Raw genomic sequence first — 14,801 nt, 5'->3', positions numbered from 1 at the left:
ATGGTCCATTTCCTAGCAGCCTGTACCTCAGAAAATGGGTAGATCACAGACCCTTTTCGTTTTCTCGTTCTCCACGGGTTGAACATGGATAGAAGTACAGTCCAGATCTGTGGGAGATCTCTGGTCATCCGCGATCTCGTTTGTAACAGTGGCGTCTCAAGCGATAAACAGGTTAGATCTTCGAAGTGAATTTAATCAGAGAATTACCAGATTCTGACTTCAGATTCTCGTTCTGAAGCGTTACCAGTTAGATTCTATGTTGCGTTGCAATAAATGCGCGAACGAGGTGAGGTTGGGTGGATTATGTTCATTTACCATCAAAGGCAGGATGAAGGGTCGCACGAAAATCGCAAATACTATTCCAGTCCGCCTGCAAATATCATACACACATAAAACACTAGAATACAATACAATACTTCAACTCAGCGAGTCAAGAGGATGGGAGCTCAAGGCTCATATCGATGTCAAGGTCGATCTCTTCATTGATGCCAGAGTGAACTGTGCCAGCTACTGGTAGTGTCGAGGCTGTGGGGTCTTGGTGAGATGTATTGTCATCTTGTTCTTCGCCCACTGGCGCAGGAGTTTCTGAAGAGCCAGCCGTCTCTAAATCGCCTATTGAGGAGGCTTCCTCAGTTGGTGGCATCTCTGTAGTCAGCTTCTCCGTCCTAGCCGCGCCTTCGCCATCCAGATCGGCTCTTTCCGCTGGTGTATCAACCTGCATACTGTCTTCAGCTTCGTCCTCAGTATCCAATTCATTTAAGTCGGGTTGCACGTGAGGAAGTCCCAGCTCGTCCTCTAGTTCGCGCCATGGGTTGGAAAGTGCTTCTCTGATGTCAAACCATACATAATCAGGATCTTGTTCACCGTGTTGTCCTGACCCGCGCTGATAGTTGTTGGTCCTAGGGCGCTATACTATTTGTGAGAAAAGGCAACATATAAGCACACAGTAAAACAGATGATACCTTATTGAACGGCCTTTGCCCATTGTTGCTGTCATAACTCTGATATCCACCGCTGTTGCCATACCTCGAGTTGTTATTAAAATTTCCTCGGCCTCGGCCACGGCCACGGCCACGGCCACCACCCGCTCCTCCGCGACCATAGCCACGGCCGCCGCCACCACTATTTCCGCGTTGGCCCTCTTGCCAGCTATTGTAGCTCATTCGGTCGATGCGGCAGTGAGGTCGGTACGTTTGACTCAAGCTACGGACCGCGGTTGTGGCACCTCTGAAAGATCCAATCACGTGCCCTGGGCCGAGGATTTCTTGCTGGATCAACAGCAAGACGGCCGAACAGTGTGAACGTCGGCAGGTGTCTCGGCAGTGCTCATTAGGCTCAGCAATAGTACTCGTAATTAGTAATATAGATAACAATGATAATAACCATAAGTTCGGCTCATAAACGGCCCTGGGTCCTTCCCCGCCTGAAGGCCGGTTCCTTCTACGGTCCGGCGGAAGTGTTGACGGGAAGGCGCCGCGCGGGGCTGCGGGGCACTCCGCCTCGGCTGCCGAGATTTCTCCATTCATAAATCTATTTTACTTGTACCTGCTCTCGCAAGTGATCTTTTTTCCTTGGTCCCAGCATCTACACTCTATACACAATGTCCGACAGCTCAGAGATTACAGACACCGTCAAGGAGATTGCCTCCAAGGCGCAGCCAGAGTCCTCGGCTTTCATGGGTCAGGTGAAATCTTTTGCCAGTGGTGGAGTCGGCGGCATCTGCGCAGTTCTTGTTGGTATGTTCCATCCTCTAGCTGATGTATTCATTGCTTCTTTGGTAGCTATTCTGACTGTCTGCTCGTTATAGGTCACCCTTTTGATCTCATCAAGGTTCGGTAGGTGTCTATAGCTCTTTCTAAACTTGTCTTTTAATGTTTTCTGATCTGACATGTCGATCTCCAGCCTGCAAACCGCTGAAAAGGGCGTGTACTCTGGTGCCTTTGACGCTCTGAAAAAGACTGTGGCTCGCGATGGCGTTATGGTATGTTAGCTTCTCTGATATCGTCTACTGTATTTGCACTGACCATCAAATAACTAGGGCGTCTATCGTGGAGTCTCGCCTCCTCTTCTTGGTGTTACGCCCATGTTTGCTATCTCGTTCTGGGGTTACGACTTGGGCAAGCGGATAGTTACCGCTGTTTCGCCTCCATCACCTAACGGCCAGCTTTCAATTGCTCAGATCTCAGCCGCAGGTTTCTTCTCGGCCATTCCCACAACTCTCGTCGCGGCGCCTTTCGAGCGAATCAAGGTCTTGCTTCAGTTAGAAGGCCAGTCTGATGTTAAGAAGTACTCTGGTCCTATCGATGTTGTTCGCAAAATCTACAAGGAAGGTGGAATGCGTTCGCTCATGAGAGGTTCTGTCGCTACTCTTGCCAGAGATGGTCCAGGATCCGCCATCTACTTCGCCGTGTACGAGTATCTCAAGGAAAGGCTTACTCCCGCAGGCCAGAGCATGTCCCTTGCTGCCATCAGTTTTGCAGGAGGAATGTCCGGTGTGGCGATGTGGGTCGCTGTCTATCCTATTGATACGATCAAATCCCAGCTGCAATCATCGAGCACTCACACCAACATCAGCAAGGTCACAAAAGCAATCTATTCCGGTGGAGGCATCAAGGCTTTCTTCCCTGGTATCGGGCCCGCTCTCATGCGCTCCTTCCCTGCCAATGCTGCTACCTTTGTGGGTGTCGAGGTCGCAACTAAGTTTTTGGACAAATTCATATAAATCCAGACTACATTCTATTAGCTACCATCATGCGGTTTAAGAGGTTTTTCCAGTGCTCGCCAGAGCTATGTACAAGATTTATAGAAGTTATCGGTTATCAGAACAGATCTTCAAATCCCGGGGCGTTAATGTATTTCTTGCGTCAATTAGTGCTTATTTCTAATATACACCTTGTAGCAAATGTCTTCTCTATTTTTTCATCTTGAGCTTGTCTCCTTTAGACAGCCGCTAATATGGCTCGTCCAAGTCGCAATCCACTATTAGGTGGACGCGTATGCTTTTCTTGATATAATATATAGCTCTGTACGACATAAAACTAGAAGACAGGCGCGTTGGTTACGCGTTTAGCTTTTTACAGATCGGGAACCCGCAACATACTAGTCACGCGCCCGCCTGAACTGCAATCCGCCTTTTCAGCGCGCTCGCCACTCTCTCCTCTTTTCCCTTCTCTTTTTCCTTCCCCGATACACTTCGGTGTCATGAATGAACCCCCCCCAGCAGTCCGATCGTCTCTGTGAAGAAGTATCGACTCTGACAGAATGGATCGACTGCTGCGTGCACTATTTATAAAGCATTTAAGCTGTTTTTGGATATATTGCGTTTTGTGTACAGCTTTAGCTGCCGTAGAGTGCCTGCCCCCCATCTCTGTGAAGAAGTACCGACTCTGACAGAGATGGATCAGCGGACTGCTGGGCATAAGTTTTGGAATATGTTTTGCGTTGTGTGTACAGCTTTAGCTGCCTGCTAACCTACCAAACAATCCTGACCGTATGGATCGCACTCTGAGTGAGTCTTTCTATATGGCCTGGTTTGTTTGGCTCTTTCTAGGTACCCGGACAGATGATACGACGGCGGCCGCTCCAGCGCGTCGTCTGTAGTTCTCTCCCGAATCACGGCAAAAACAGTCAGTACAGTTATACAGTCGATCTAGCACCCCCAACTAACAGCAATCACACAGACGCGCCCAACCTCCCTGTGCGCCCTGCTGCAAAGGCGCCTTTGGTTACCAAACAGGTTTCCAAAGCCGTCTCCACCATCGACGATACCGCGGATGCCGTTGATGCCGTAGTCACTCGACTCTAGGGAAGCAAGCGCGATCAGCAAGACAGAGTCCGGACCCTTTCTCTCTAGAACCGTCCTAAGAGCGATGAGTTTCTCTTCACAACATTATCTTGACTCTAAACGCTGACCGTGAATCTCATCTCTAGGACATTATCGCAGTTCCGGCCGGTACTGGAACATGGGCTCCGATCCTCTCTCCTTCTCGTGTGCGTGGTACCCCGCGGACCTGCCACAGGGTAGCATATACCACGCTAGGTAGACTCTCTGAGAATAGCATATACCTCCAGAGGTAGCATTCTCAGGAAGAGAGTCGCCGATGACGCACCAGGTAGCATTCTGTGGCAGACCTCCGCGGAGACGCCAGAGGGTAGCCTATGCCGTTCACGGTAGCACTCTCCTATGAAGTGGCGTTGTGCCGCTCATGCGAGGGACAGAGGATCGAAGCCGGCTCTTGCGAGAGCACATGTCAAGCAGACTGGCGACCGCCTGTCGATCGGAAGACTTGCAGGCCCTTGACCACCGGCTGGCCAGGGGAGAGTCTTGTCCTGTCTCTGTCTTGCACCGGTCGCGCTTGCTCGGTGCTTCGTGCACCATGGCCACCAGACAGCTTTCGAGCTTGGGAGTTGATGTTCTGGTGTCGCCTAGCAGCAGCCCTAGCAGCATGACAACGTCCGCACGCAGATGCCGGGTGAGCATGCATATGCTCAGGGAGATACTCCTTGCCGGCTCGGTACGCTGCATGACCGCCCTTAGCGCCCTTCAGGTCATGGGCGCTGGTGACCAGGGCGGTCGATCTGATGAGATTCTTCTTTAGCCAGGTTGCTCATCGGATTTAAAACGTCTATGTTGTCGCGTCTCTGAAACACGCGCACTGGCCCGTGCCGTCGCACTGGGCCGGTAGCGACGGAGTTGACGAGAGTCCGCGCGACTGACCGTCTTGTCGAAGATGGGCTCTGCGGCCACAAAGCCCTCAGAGACAAGACGGGCGGATCATGCGACAACGTTGACAAACCATCAATACGGGGGTAGCTCTCGGGCTTCCTTTGGTTGAGGTCGGGTCTTAGTGGGTATGGCGACCATTGAGAGATGGTCGCAGAGTCCCACATAACTCTTGGGCATGATTTTGTGTTCAAGAGTATGCGTAACGCATTCTTCCCGATCCTGGCACCAGCCGCTCCACCTACACGCGCGCTCTGCCTGTTCTGTCTTTCCTGTCTATGCTGTCGACTTTCTCGTGAAGGTCTGTCTTAGCAGTGACGGGGATACCATTTGGGTGGTAACAGATAGAATAGGAGAGTACGCGCGGAGCGGTACCGTATTGTAAAACCCAGAAAGAAAAAAAAATAAACCATTCTTATTCTCTCATTGATTAACACTAGTAGTCAAGCAGTACACCAGCAAACAGTAAACAGGACGATCAAATAGACAAGCAGTATAAGTAGCACACTAGAAGAAAATATTGAGACAGCTTCAAGGCCGACCTCCACCAAGCGGAGGTTATGATCGCCAGAATGCGCGGCTGGCCTGAGTAGGAAGAAGCAAGTCTCATGTATACCCTCCCGACTCCCCCAATTCACCGCTTCCGCCGCCATCGTGTTAATTCACAGATCTCCTCTACTCGACAACAGGTCAGACAAGCCTGAACACGTCTTGCAAATATCTGCAGCCGTCCGCTTCGTCGTTCGTGAGTTACCCCCCCCTGCCACGGGAGCGGTCACAGCACTGTTGACGACGACAACATCACGCGGGTTCCCTTCATGGTAGGCGCAAATATGAATGAGATGATGCACATCACCAGCTTCCTAGACTCATAAAAGCATTATCAATCGTGAAACATTTCTTCCAGAGAGCCCTTTAGAAATGGACGGTTCCAGCGCGGCAGAGACTGCCGACAGTCGAGTTGAAGATCGGATTACTTTGTGACGAAGTGCGGACAGCGCGTTTGAATTCCGATTCCAGGTCCAAACCCTCCCTGTCTGCCAACGTAACCAGATGCCTGATATGTATAAATGCTTACTCATTTCTTAAAAATATTCTCTACCCCAGAAACGACTCTCATTAATAGCACCGTTTCAATAAGGCAGCATGATTGGGCCTCTTCTTAGATAGTTTGAAACGCATTAAGTACAGATATATGTTTTTTATCGTCCATCTTGGACTGTGCTTTCAGCGCTCCTGTTCATTTTCGACGGTCTAAATCTATTGATACGTATCAGGTGGCATGCGACTGCCTCTCTCAAGTAATACTTATTCAGCTACTACGACCTATTAAGCAAGAAAGCCTTTTTATTGTAATAGTTCATCCCAGAATATAGAGGATCACGAAGCGGCCTACGCGTCAGGTGTATGTTTACTTTCGGCCAAATTGAGAAACCCCAATATATCAAACACGCGCCCGCCTGACCTGAAGTCCGCCCACTTCAGCGCGCTCGCCTCTTTCTCCTCTTGCCTCTCTTCTATTTTTCTATCCGTCATCACTTTTTTGATCCCATCCCTTTTTTGCTTCTTTCTAGATGTATTTCCCAGCAATATATCGACTACGGCATCGCCTGCCACTGCTTCTCACCAGCACTTCCGTTCCTGTTCATGATCTCTGGTGAGTCTGATCTGCTATCTAACACCCAAAGTAACCCGCCCGTATGGAGAGCGATCCAAGCTTTACCTATGCGGTCGGGTTTCTTTGGTTCTTTGTCTGGTCTAGGTGTCTCGGGCGCGAGCCATACGCACGATACGATACGATACGACCGGTGGTTGCTCCACCACCGGAAGGGCGGCCTAGTGGTTGATCTGCGGATCATCCAACTGGTTTTGCTTGCAACCACTCTATACACACGGCAATAATAGTAAGCACAGCTATATAGTGTAACAGAGCTCTCAGCTAACATTCTTTACAAAGACGCGAGCGTCCTCCAGCTCGCACTCCGCTGCAAAACGCCCGCGGGCGTCTCCCCAACCTACGATCGCGGATGTCGTTAGGTGAAGTCGTCAGTCAACTCTTGGGGGAAGCAAGCGCGACCAGTACAGGTACACACCTGTCGGCAGCATGACATTCTCAGTCCTTTGGCCCGCGGACTGGTCGGGAGAGAGTCTCGTCATGGTCTGCAGCTATCGCGCTTGGTTCATGGTACCCACCCAGCTCTCGAGCTACACGGGAGAGACGTGTACGGGTGGCTGGCCTGCAGCATCCCAAGAGCCTGACAGCCTTCCGCAAACAGCGCATGCACCGAGTGAGCAGCCATAAGCTAGCATATGCACTATGCTCAGCCTATACATGCTCAGGGAGACATTCCTTTGCCGGCTCGGTACCTCTGCGTGGCCGACCCCTCCGCGTGTTGTCAAGACATCTGTCACGACGGGCGCGGTTGGTCAGGGCGGTCAATCTAATGAGATTCCTCTTTAGCCAGGTTGCTCATCGGATTCAAAACGTCTAACGTTGTCGCAGTCTCTGAAACGTGTGGCTGGTAAGCTGCGCCGTCGCATGGAGTCGTAGGCGACGGTAGTGAAGAGAGTCCGCGCGACCAAAGGCCTTGTCGACGAGGGAAGTCTGCTTTAACAAGCCCTCCGATGACAAGACCAGCGGATCATGCGACAACAACATACAAACCATCAATACGGAGGTAGTCTTCGGACTGCCTTTGGGTGAGGTCGGGTCTTAGTGGGTATGGCGACATTGAGAACACGCTTGTTTAGCGACAAGCGTGGTCGCAGAGTCCCACATAACTCTAGGATTTTTAATTCTAGAGTATGCGTAACGCATTCTTCCCGATCCTGGCACCAGCCGCTTCGCGCGTGCTGTTCCTGTTCTGTCTTTCCTGTCTATGCTGTCGATCTTTCTCGTGAAGGTCTGTCTTAGCTGTGATGGGGTTACTGTTTAGGTGGTAACTGACCGAATGGGAGAGTACGCGTGAAGCGGTACCGTATTGTAAAACCAAGAAAGAAAAAAAAAGAGAGCATTCTCTGGAGGTTGGGATGTAGACAGATTGATAGCAGTGGATCAAGATTGTTGTAGCGGTGGTGGTGGTGGCTTGAGTACGTCACATTCAATATAGTTTGGCAGTTGCTGATCATACTCAGTTCTCACCCTTCCTTCGGTATTATCCTGACGATACCTATAGTTCATCTTTTCAATAGTAATCGAGTTTAATGCATTGGGCTATGATTTACATCTTACAGTTTCTGAGGCATCACGTTGTTTCTGAAGTTGTGTATTAGAACAATACTAGTTTAACTGCTAGCGAGCAACAATACTAGAAACAAAGTTGGTAAAATCCTTGAAATGCTCCTGTTCCCAATGACGAACTAATGATCTAAAAGTTGACACCGCTCTCGTCTGTATTTATATATATTCCAGTTCAAGAAGGCGCCATATGCGATAAGATAAAATCTTTATTCCTTTTTTTCTTTTTTCTTATTTTTTTCTTTTTGTCATTTCGTTAGCTAATATACACTGCGCACTTGTGTATCAAATGCGCGGACTGTTGATGATGATAATGATGTGGGCGCGGGGGGGAATGTCGCGGTATGATATGATGAAGGCGAAAAGGTAAGGGACAGAAAGAAAAACAAAAACAGGTTACTGCTTTCGGAATTCACTCAGTACAGGATATATAGCCTAGAAAAGTCAGCATGATTCTCAGGGTAGGTTTAACTTGACATGTGACAAGATGATTACCTCAAAGGCTTGATAGATCTCTTCTCGAACTTTAGCGCCTGTCAAGACGATTTTGCCGGAAACGAAAATCAGAAGTACGATTTTCGGTTTCACCATGCGGTAGATAAGACCCGGGAACAACTCTGGCTCGTAAGACGAGAAGTGTCCGTGAGAGAACGCAAGACCCTCGAGACGGATCGGGAAACGAACGTCACATGATCCGACGATGTTCTGGATCTTGAACTCCATAAACTTGGCGTTGAAACCAAGCTTCTGGATGATACGGGCGTACTTCCGACTAGCGAGCTTCGAGTCGTCCTCGGACTTTGCACCGGTGACGACCATCTTGCCGGAGGCGAAGATCAATGCAGTGGTCTTGGGGTCACGAATGCGCATGATGACAGCGGCAAAACGCTTAAGAGAAGAAAGTTAACAAGAGATCCACGAGATACACCAGATAAATCTGTGTGCATACCTTTGGGTTGTACTCTGCATTACGAGCATGCAGAGCGATGGTCTTGAGGTCAAGTCTGCACTCAAGATTGACTGTGGCAACGATGTTCTGTAGGGTTGGGATGATGCCCGAGACGTTGGAGCTCCCCGGAGCCCCGGTGGTGTTGCCAGGGGTGGCAGCGGGGGTCGCAGGAGCGATGTCCATGGAGGGCTTGATGTCGACCGACCGGTCCGAGTTTTGCTGCTCGGACGGCGGGGTGATATCAGAGGGCGCCATTGGGTACGATAACGAGGTAGGAGCCACGAAAGCCTTAGCCTGCGCGGCAGTGCGAGGAACAGCAAGAGACTCCATTTCTTCCGAGTAGAACAAGCTAATGTCACCCGAGAAGGCAGAGGCAGATGAAAAAAAATTACCGAAAGAGGTATGTGCGAAACAAATACTCAGAAATCCGTTTCTGCGGCGTTCCGGGCACGAGGGGGTGGCCGGCATTATATATGCCCTCGGGTTAGGGCCGCATCTCATTGCCACTTTCTAGGCTAACCGGATGGGGAAGTGCGGCTAGGCCTATAGAGGACTAGCGGATTTGCAATAAACCTTGATTGACCCCTTGCTCTGGGAGTGAGGCAGATCAGAGGTCTTGAAGTGAGAAGCGGAGATTTCTTTCAGACCGGAGAAGAAGCTCTAAAGACCTTTATTTTGACTGTTTTGATATTCAGACAAAACCCCCCCGAATCACTCGCATTCTGCTCGAGAATCAGACCCGCAGCCGGCTGATCAGCGCGGATGGCGACAGAACCGGCGTGGCGCGGTGAGCCGCACTTGTCATCACAGACGGTTTCTGGACGCGTGTTAAGTTTCGAGGTTTTTATTTTTGTTCATGCGACCCCATCTTATCGTCTTTATCATCTTATCTGCAGGGATGGGTGCCTCCAGGTGTACAGTCCTTGCTGTCTGTTGCTCCCTAGTTCTTGGTTCAGGCAGACAGTGTGCGGTGTTGGATCATTGGTGGTATCTCGGTCAGAATAGCTAATGATTCATTATATTCACAAGATCACAGTGACTACTGGTCAGCATCACTGCTACGGGTTCTATATACATACTCACTCACTCTTTCACTACATCTACCAGATCAAGAACCGCTTCTTGGGCTCCACCGGCAATTCTTCCCCCTCTCGATGAGCAAATATCGTCCACGTCGTCCCCAAGTGCCATCGTTCCTCATGGTCGATCACAAGTCCGCTCTGTCGAACTATTTCGCCAATATCGAGATTCCATCTGCACCCAAACACCTCCGATCGCGAAGCTGCGTTCTTGTCTAGAATCCGATTGATGAAATCCCAAGTTCCGCGCCCATGCTCCAGCAGAATGATCCGACCTCCGGGCTTCAGCAGCTCCTGCATATGCTTCAACGCGGCCACCGGATCCTCGTATGAGCAAATGCCGAATGTCTCGTAAATTACATCGAATTTTTTGTCCGTAGGCAGGTCCTCGGTCCTACTGACCTTGAACTCTGCATACTGGTACTTCGGGTACCGCTTCTTGAAGCTCTTTTCTGCCTCTGCCACCATGTTCGCCGATGTGTCGACGAACGTCATCGATGAGACCTTTCCCGGAAGATCCAAGTACTTCATATTTCGACCCGTACCACAGCCAACTTCCAAAACATCACCCTATACAAATCACATTAGTCTCAATTGATATAGCAATCAAAACAATTTCAGCCGTAGTTCATACCTTCAATTGTTTTGTAACATCCTTTCTCCACAGCGACAACAGCATAAACTGCTCGTCTCTATTGATGATACTGTCATAGTCTTCTGCCAGATTATCATAAATCTCCCTTGTATCCCGCGGTTTTGCATCCTCGTAGTTTCCAGCGTCAGCCGCGACACCGTACGTCAGATAATAATAGGCGCCGGCAACGAAGAGAAGATACACGCCAGCCGCGACCACTATAAACTTGCGTTGCCGTCTCTTCATCTCCTCAGGGCTGAGGTTATGAGGACCAATTCCCTTCTCCTGAATCTTCTTCTTTTTCACAACCTGCCTTTCAGGTGGAATATACGTCTTTCGAGGTATCCTCCTCCTGTTCGGATCCGGCGGCGGAAGCTGCGTTTTCGTTGATGCATATCGCAGCATGCAAAATGAAGCTGGCGGTAACCGCCTTGGTAAGCAACGCAGAGCCAGCGACATAGCTCTATATTCCCAATGCTAAAACAGCAGCAATTGCGTCTGTGCTCGGTGAATGCTTCCGTCTTCCGTTGATTGCTCGTCGGCTGGTAGCTGGCAATATTCGAAAACGCTCCTCGACTTTTTTCCACGAAGTGACTTCGGGAAACGAAAAGTAACCTAACCCCATATAAGCACAAAGTTTGAAACAAGGTTTCTCGAACGGCGGCCGCCAGATGAAGGTCGCAAAGCTTTCTGCTCGCTCACCTCCTTTCCTCTGCAAACAAAAGATATCCATCTCTGTATATCTGCTTGAAAACACTCTTCTGTTTTCATTTTTGGTTTTTTATAGCTACTTTAAAGACATATAACTCATAATGTCTTACTCTGACGTTCGTCTTTTTATCCGCCCTATCTCGCGCGATGGTATGTCTGGAGCTTTAGCAGCTGTATATGGAGACATTGCCTCAACCTTGAGACTGCTCCACCAAGTCATATTTCGGGAAAGCTAACGATTCCTTTCCTCTAGTTGTGCGTGATGATATCATTGACCTGTTCAAGGGCTACGGAAAGATCGTTGAGATCAAGCTCATGACTGGATTCGTACGTTACCTCTTCTGCTCGATATGTTTTATCAAACTAACACCTCCTCGTTCAGGGCTTTATTGAATTCGAGAACGCTCGCGATGCTCAGGATGTTGTCGCAGAGTTCAGTGCGTATCTTTGTGCTATTTTTCATGCATAGCAAGTAGTTCTAACCCACGCTCAATGGTTTAGACAACAAAGAATTCATGGGCGATCGCCTCCAGTTGGAGTTTGCTAAGCGTCGTCGTGAGCGTGAAGATCGTCGTGACAGTTACCATGATCGCGATGGTGGACGTGATTTCCGCGACCGTCGGGAATCTCGTCGTCCCCGCCGCAGCGGATATCGCATCCAGGTCTCTGATCTTCCCGGTGATTGTTCGTGGCAGGTACGTTCTCTTCCTGTTCCTTGTTTCGGCCTCTCCTGCTTTCCCTCGGTATTACGCGGACGGCCTATCTTTGAATGTTGACGTGATTTATCAGTCACTTTCCTATTCTTTGTGTGGAACATATTCCGTTTCTCGATCGGTTGGTCTTCTCTGTCTCTTGTGCGCCCCATCCCATCTATCTACCTTGGCCGGTCTCCCTGTTCTTTGTTTCCATAATTCATTGTCCTTTCTCTTCCCCGGACTCCCCCGGTTATTTTCCTATCCCTTTGTGTTACTGGTTTCCGCCTTCATCGGTTCCGTGGTTTTTCTCTTGTCTTTCTCCCCTGGTGCCGTGCTTGCCAGTCTTGGATTCGTCCCGATCGTGTATATTTTGGTGGCCGTCTATTATGTCTCTTCCCGTGTATTCGTCTCCGTTATTTCCGGCTGGATTATTCGAACGCCTATTTTCCCTTATTGTTGAATTCTGTGTCCTCCCGGTTCCATTTTTTTTTTCTGATATCAAGGCTCTGTCAATATGCTGTTTGCACAAGAAGACTAACAGAAGACCTCTCTGAACACAATACGAATGATATCTGCCATGCGTCTATCTGCCTGCTTTTATGGGATCAACCATCCTTTCTGATATTACAGTTGTTTATTCTTCTTATTTTTTGCTGTTTAGGATCTGAAGGACTTTGCGCGTCGTGCGGACGTTGATGTTCTCTATGCCGACGTCTCCCGTGACCGGGACGGTACTGGGTATGTTTATACTTTTTTCTCTAAAATTCATCATTTCTAGCTATCTAACAAGAAATTACAGTGTTATCGACGTTGAGCGCCAGGCCGATCTTGACATTGCGATGGAAAAGCTTGCTAGCGAAGATATTAAGGGCGTTCGTCCCACTCTCAAGGATGAGGTATATTTGAAAAGCGATTTTTTGACCTAATGGCGTCGTATCATCTAACGCGAGAATCAGGTTGTTGATATGTCTCACGAGAGATCGCCTTCTCCTTACCGCCGTGGTTCGCCGCCTCCTCGTCGCTCTTACGGCGGCGACCGCCGCTACGATGACCGCGGTGACCGTGGTGACCGTGGTGACCGTGGTGACCGTGGTGACCGTGGTGGATACCGCCGCCGTGATCGCTCGCGTTCTCCTCGTCGCGGAGACTACGGCCGTCGCGGTGGTGACCGGTATGAGCGTCGTGATCGTGGCGACCGCGACCGTGGCGACCGTGGCGACCGCCGTGATCGCGGAGAGCCGGAGGACCGCGAGCGTGAGGACCGCGACGGTGGAAACGACGGTGATGTGCCGCCGCCTCCCGCTCCTGCTGGTGATGATGCGCCGGCTGGAGGTGATTGGGAGAGAGAGGATAAGGGAGATAGCGGCGATCACGAAGATGCTGCTCCCGCTGGTGGCGATGAGTGGTAGATGCTCGACTAATCATCGTGATGCTGGTAATCAGAAAGCTAGGGGGATAGTTCTGTGCCTGTAGTTTCCAAACTGACAACTGCAGCTTCCAAGTCATGTTTGTATTTTTTTCCGTCTTTGTTTCGCGTTCTCCCGTCTACTGTTGGATCTGATTTACAAAGGATGTCAAAAGATTTGTTAGTTGTATCTTTTGGTTTTTTATCGTGTATTTTATATTGTCGCTTGCTTCTGTTTGTGTTGTAGGCCTGCTCTGATTATGGTTTTTTCGCTGATGTCTATCGAATTGTACTATTTAGATGAATTAAAGGATTGGTTTGCGACTGACTCTATCGCTAGTAAGGTATATAATCATCTAGTACTGAAAAACACGGTGGAAACTATTAAGATATTCTGTCCCGTTCTTTCCGTGATATATTACTCAGGGGGATTCTTGCCAAGGACTCCAAGAACACGTCAAAGTAAACAGCAAAGTCCACCAAGGCGTTCTCCACGTAGATAATAATAATAATAGTATACTTTCTGTAGATACCGACTGATTATTCAAAACCCGTTCACGAATAAATAAAAACTAGCAAAAGAGAAGAAAAACGGATCACACTGAGAAAAAGACGACGATTAAAAGATGAACGAGCACGAGCACTAGCAAGAAAAAAACAAAGGAAGGAAAGGAAGATGCAATGCATTTTATGTACAATCTCGCAATAGACTGGTAAAAAACGATTGGCTCAAAGACACACAAGAAGCACAATAGCCCAGAGGAAAAAAAAGACAAGACAAGCAAGGAAACAAGATTAAAAGACACGACGGATGATACTGAAGGATGCGCAACGATAAAATTAGAGAAGACAGAGTCCAAATCAAAATTTGGAGCTCCGAGAAAGGAAAACGAAACGAGAAGAGCAACTAGTTAGAGCCAAACCAACGGATACTAAATCTGAATATCCCCGTTCCCCAAGCCTGCCCAACCCACCGACGATAACAAAAACGAAATAGCCCGAAAGCACGAGATTCCGGCCGATGCATTCAGAAGTACCAGAAACAAAAAAATGAGTGTATAACCTAGCAAAAATGAGAGAAAGATGAATCCAAAATCAAAACAGAACGAAAAGGAAAGCGGGACGACCGAGTGCTGGAAACAACCACCAAAAAAAGAAGACTGAAAAGACGATGCAGCGATAAAAATGAGAGACTGAGAGACCGGTAAGGCAAAGCGAAACACCAGGCAAGTAAAGAAAAGCCAAACTCCACATGCGCTCGCGAAAGTGAGTAATCGATGGTAAATAACGCGGGGAATTTTCCCTGGACTGGGATGACGGAGTAGGAGGTAGCGGGAGGTGTACGTAGGACTTGGTGGGGGCGATGG

General features: G+C 49.1%; 6 protein-coding genes across 6 annotated transcripts; 2 read left to right on the top strand and 4 right to left on the bottom strand.

Moving 5' to 3' along the window:
* Positions 1-430: 430 nt before the first annotated feature.
* Positions 431-1,163, bottom strand: BZA70DRAFT_264993 (uncharacterized protein; the record flags this gene model as incomplete). Its single annotated transcript, XM_064910940.1, has 2 exons — positions 431-907; positions 963-1,163. 2 exons carry the CDS (start codon positions 1,161-1,163, stop codon positions 431-433), a joined length of 678 nt encoding a protein of 225 aa, XP_064770671.1.
* A 276-nt stretch (positions 1,164-1,439) lies between these two features.
* On the top strand, positions 1,440-2,898 carry BZA70DRAFT_20920 (mitochondrial carrier domain-containing protein). The gene is made up of 4 exons (XM_064910178.1): positions 1,440-1,736; positions 1,808-1,835; positions 1,903-1,981; positions 2,039-2,898. Exons 1-4 carry the CDS (start codon positions 1,601-1,603, stop codon positions 2,720-2,722), a joined length of 927 nt encoding a protein of 308 aa, XP_064770670.1. The 5' UTR covers positions 1,440-1,600; the 3' UTR covers positions 2,723-2,898.
* A 1,086-nt stretch (positions 2,899-3,984) lies between these two features.
* On the bottom strand, positions 3,985-4,610 carry BZA70DRAFT_271827 (uncharacterized protein). The gene has a single exon (XM_064911541.1). It carries the CDS (start codon positions 4,523-4,525, stop codon positions 4,166-4,168), a length of 360 nt encoding a protein of 119 aa, XP_064770669.1. The 5' UTR covers positions 4,526-4,610; the 3' UTR covers positions 3,985-4,165.
* A 3,747-nt stretch (positions 4,611-8,357) lies between these two features.
* BZA70DRAFT_234224 (transcription factor TFIID-domain-containing protein) lies at positions 8,358-9,240 on the bottom strand (the record flags this gene model as incomplete). The annotated part of the gene is made up of 3 exons (XM_064910287.1): positions 8,358-8,396; positions 8,457-8,849; positions 8,911-9,240. The coding sequence occupies 3 exons, from the start codon at positions 9,238-9,240 to the stop codon at positions 8,358-8,360; spliced, it is 762 nt and encodes a 253-aa protein (XP_064770668.1).
* A 770-nt stretch (positions 9,241-10,010) lies between these two features.
* On the bottom strand, positions 10,011-11,082 carry BZA70DRAFT_286986 (S-adenosyl-L-methionine-dependent methyltransferase; the record flags this gene model as incomplete). Its single annotated transcript, XM_064913915.1, has 2 exons — positions 10,011-10,559; positions 10,624-11,082. The coding sequence occupies 2 exons, from the start codon at positions 11,080-11,082 to the stop codon at positions 10,011-10,013; spliced, it is 1,008 nt and encodes a 335-aa protein (XP_064770667.1).
* Positions 11,083-11,335: 253 nt separating this feature from the next.
* BZA70DRAFT_292976 (pre-RNA splicing factor Srp2) lies at positions 11,336-13,438 on the top strand (the record flags this gene model as incomplete). The annotated part of the gene is made up of 7 exons (XM_064914397.1): positions 11,336-11,484; positions 11,588-11,661; positions 11,717-11,771; positions 11,836-12,029; positions 12,691-12,767; positions 12,829-12,925; positions 12,986-13,438. Exons 1-7 carry the CDS (start codon positions 11,436-11,438, stop codon positions 13,436-13,438), a joined length of 999 nt encoding a protein of 332 aa, XP_064770666.1. The 5' UTR covers positions 11,336-11,435.
* Between the last annotated feature and the right edge of the window lie 1,363 nt (positions 13,439-14,801).

Source organism: Myxozyma melibiosi (genome assembly GCF_037950935.1).
Source record: "Myxozyma melibiosi strain Phaff 52-87 chromosome Unknown BZA70scaffold_1, whole genome shotgun sequence".
NCBI classification, from domain to species: Eukaryota; Fungi; Ascomycota; class Lipomycetes; order Lipomycetales; family Lipomycetaceae; genus Myxozyma; species Myxozyma melibiosi.
The sequence above is the reverse complement of the archived record's forward strand: the minus strand, read 5'-3'. Positions and strand labels throughout refer to the sequence as shown.

Coding starts and splice junctions, on each gene's coding strand:
- BZA70DRAFT_20920 (XM_064910178.1), top strand. CDS start 1,601: ATGTCCGACAGCTCAGAGATTACAGACACCGTCAAGGAGATTGCCTCC. Junction 1,737..1,807: donor CATCTGCGCAGTTCTTGTTG/GTATGTTCCATC, acceptor TGCTCGTTATAG/GTCACCCTTTTGATCTCATC. Junction 1,836..1,902: donor TTTGATCTCATCAAGGTTCG/GTAGGTGTCTAT, acceptor GTCGATCTCCAG/CCTGCAAACCGCTGAAAAGG.
- BZA70DRAFT_271827 (XM_064911541.1), bottom strand. CDS start 4,525: ATGCAGCGTACCGAGCCGGCAAGGAGTATCTCCCTGAGCATATGCATG.